Consider the following 3,453-nt stretch of genomic DNA (forward strand, 5'->3'; position numbering starts at 1 on the left):
AAGTCAAGCTCTGAACTATAAAAAAAAAAAAAAAAAAAAAGTAAAAAAAAAAAGAAAAAAACACTATAAACTATTACAAATACCAAACCTAAGCCAATGTGTACATTCTTCCTTCATGTTACTCTTCCCTTTCATCTTCCTTAATCATATGCTCTTCGCTGTTTACCCATCTTTCTACATTCTCGTGATACTTTTTCCCCTCCAAATCATTATATTTGCTTCTAAACTCGTCAATAATATCAATGTACCATTTATCCAAATCTTCTTCACTCTTCTCAGCTTCACTCATTTCCTCCTCACGTTCCAATTCTTCCTCTACAAATTTAGTCTTGTTAACTTCAAACAGTTCACCTGCATTAATGCACTTGACATAAATTTGAATCATATCTCTCTGTTCATAATCATCCAATTCTTGCCATGTGACAGGCTCGTAAACTGTCTTGTAATGATTTAATCTTCTCTTAAAATCCAGTATTGCTAATTGGTTGCTCTTGTTTTGATAATCTTGGTTATTCACTTTACCCTTGACTATATTATAATTGATCAAATTTGTGTCTGTGCACTGGACATCAAGAATCATTGTACGGAGCTTATAGCCTGTTTGTGCCGAGTGTACTGATTCTAGCATCCGATTTCTTCTTTCCTGAGTAGTGTTTGTTGCATCTAGGAAACCGATATCAACAATGTCATTAGTCATATCTGAAATGAGATGGTTTAATGTGATGGTAGCGTATAATTCCCGATCCTGTCTTGCTTGGTTATTTTTCGGATCGAAAAAAGTTGAGTCATTAAAAACACCAAACGATTTCCTCCTTCGTACATCGCCGGCGTTGTATATCTCACTGCGGTATGATGTTGTTTCGCCAATGTAGTTTTTGAATTGGTTACAAATGGTTGATTTGCCACTTGCTGGTAGTCCCACTAACAACACTACTAATTTTGTAGCATGACAATGGCGATGAAAATGTTGAGTTGGTATGGATTTAGATTTAGCTAGTTCTGCTTGTTGTTGCCGCTGTTGCCACTGTTGCCACTGTTGCTGCTGCTGCTGTTGTTGTTTCTGCTGCTGCTGCTTTAACTTCGAGTCTAGTTTAGAAGTAAACTCATCGGGCGACGTTAGGAGTTGCAATGCAGGAGTCATGTGTTTAAATTTCATCGAATCATTTCTCGATAAAATAGGAGTTACTGTAGTTGTATATAGTTGTTGTCTCGAGTATAGCGATGATGGTAAATCAAATAGCGAGCTAATTGACGATGACGAGTTGGTTGTGAATATATCATTATCTGATAACTCGTTGTCATCTCGAAGTTTCACTAATAAATCTTTACTTTCTACGCTTCCCATATCTAGTGGATACCTATTAGTTATAGTAGTTTCTTGATTGTTATAAGTAGTGGTGGCGATGGTGGTGGTAGTAGTAGAATTAGTGGTAATGGAATTGTTATCAAATAGGTCAAATATTGCTCTTTTATTACTTGTTGCGTTGTCGCTTGTATGTGACATACTTAAAAAGTCTGAAACACTTAACCCTAGTATTGAATGACGTCTTTTACACTAAGAAACAATCAAACAAGGAAGAAAAAAAAATTATTCATCTACAAAAGTATTTATATCCATTCCATTATAAAGAAATAAATATCTAAATACCTAAACTGAAAGGAGTAAGAAATGAGAAAGAATGTAAGCTTTTGCTTTTGCTTTTCTTTTTTATTTTTCTTTTTCTTTTTCTTTTTCTTTTTCTATTTTTATTTTTATTTTTATTTTTGACCTTACAATAGTCGATTTGAGATTTGCCATTTGTTATTTGCTATTTTCCTATTTGCATACATTAGGCCAAATGGACAACCGGCATCGGAACAATGGTGACTGATAAGAAGTCAAAAATTGGTGGTGTTTGGTATTCATGAATTACGCCCCATCAATATGCAGATCTGAAAATAAGAACTCAAATATTTGTTCGTTGGTAGTCAAGTCAGTCGGTCAGCCGGACTACTTAGTCGGCTAAGTCAATCAATCAGTCAACCAGTTAAGCAATCCGCCAAGTTTATTAGTCAGAAAAGGTTAGATTTTGCATCCAGTGGTTTGTAAATACTGTAGTATAGTATAGAAAAAAGTTTTTCCTCAATTGGGTATTACATAATAGAAAAAAAAAAAACTAAGTCATATAATTTATCCGGAAAAAAAAAAAAAAAAAAAAAAAAAAAAAAGACTTCGTAAATTCCCGTTTGTCCTAAATGAGCATTGGTAAATCCAAAGACACTGATAAAATTAAAGGCAAATCAAACCCGTATGTGAACAACAATAGCGGTCTGAACAATAATAGCGGTCTGAATAGTAATAGATTGGGATTTGAAAGTTAGTGGACATAGCCCACTATATTTCCAAAAAAAAAAAACCAGAAGAAAAAAGCACCCATGACAGTCCTCACTTCTTCCCATTACCTAGTGGAGTGATGTTAGCTATGCTTTTGACTTGAAACGCCAAATTACAAATTCGAGATGGACGATTGGTATCCATTACATAAATAGATCCAAACATCAATACATTGTTTTCAGACCCGCTCTAAAATAGAAAATAAAAAGAAATTATCAAGGGAAAAAAAGAAAAAGAAAAAGAAAAATAGTAAAAGAGGGGAATGAAAAATGTTTTGGGCGTAAAGGACCACATGGCTAACGTACTTTAAATTAGACGTGCACGTGCCGTACGCCCGTCCAAATGCGCCTGGACAAACTGCATTTTAGATTAGTGTTCTCGTCCTAAAGAAATTCTTTACTACATCCGTCTATGCCTTATTGCTTACACTTGGTGAACTGGCATAATAGATACCTTCGAAAAGCAGAGTTTTCCACAAAGTGTGAGCTGAAAGCTGAGAGCAAGTTATCATTTATTTTCCGTGTAAATATTGACTAAAAACTACTTTATTGGCAGTTGATGTCTTTGACTAATACAGCGAAAAAAAAAAAAGTTCCTTCCGTATCACCATGATTAGACGGTAGCGCTTGGTACTGTGTAGCTTTCATTTTTAGAGTAAGTGATATTTGGCAAGTCAAGAAATTATGAAAACAAGTTTTTTTGTTTTTTTTTTAACTAAACAAGTGTCACCCCAGCTTTCTGTTCACGCAAGTGTGTGTCTTTGCTATCACGATAAGACCTTCTTTGATCCTATCAAATGAGTTCCTTTCATCCGGTTGAATTTCCCCCATGGTTTCAGAGAATGTATTTATTTTTACTGTAACATCAAAATAAATGAATAAAAAAAAATACAAGTTTTCTTGGAGAATTTTGAGGTGTTCTTAGTAGTTTTGTTTTAAGGGCCAAAATTTTGAATGATTGATTTCACTACATTCACAATCTAATTCGATGATGCTGGTTTGACTTTGTTGCTCCATTTGTCACTCACTCTTGCCTCCTTAATTTAATAACATATTTGGGTCAAAATTCGTATACCATAA

At 34.3% G+C, this 3,453-nt stretch overlaps 1 protein-coding gene across 1 annotated transcript; it reads right to left on the reverse strand. All coding sequences in view use genetic code 12, as the record gives it.

Moving 5' to 3' along the window:
- Positions 1 to 118: 118 nt before the first annotated feature.
- Positions 119 to 1,504, reverse strand: KGF56_000332 (6-phosphofructo-2-kinase; the record flags this gene model as incomplete). Its single annotated transcript, XM_049324622.1, has 1 exon — positions 119 to 1,504. One exon carries the CDS (start codon positions 1,502 to 1,504, stop codon positions 119 to 121), a length of 1,386 nt encoding a protein of 461 aa, XP_049182472.1.
- Between the last annotated feature and the right edge of the window lie 1,949 nt (positions 1,505 to 3,453).

The sequence above is a fragment of the Candida oxycetoniae genome (assembly GCF_023343755.2).
Source record: "Candida oxycetoniae strain CBS 10844 chromosome Unknown scaffold9, whole genome shotgun sequence".
Lineage (NCBI taxonomy): Eukaryota > Fungi > Ascomycota > Pichiomycetes > Serinales > Debaryomycetaceae > Lodderomyces > Lodderomyces oxycetoniae.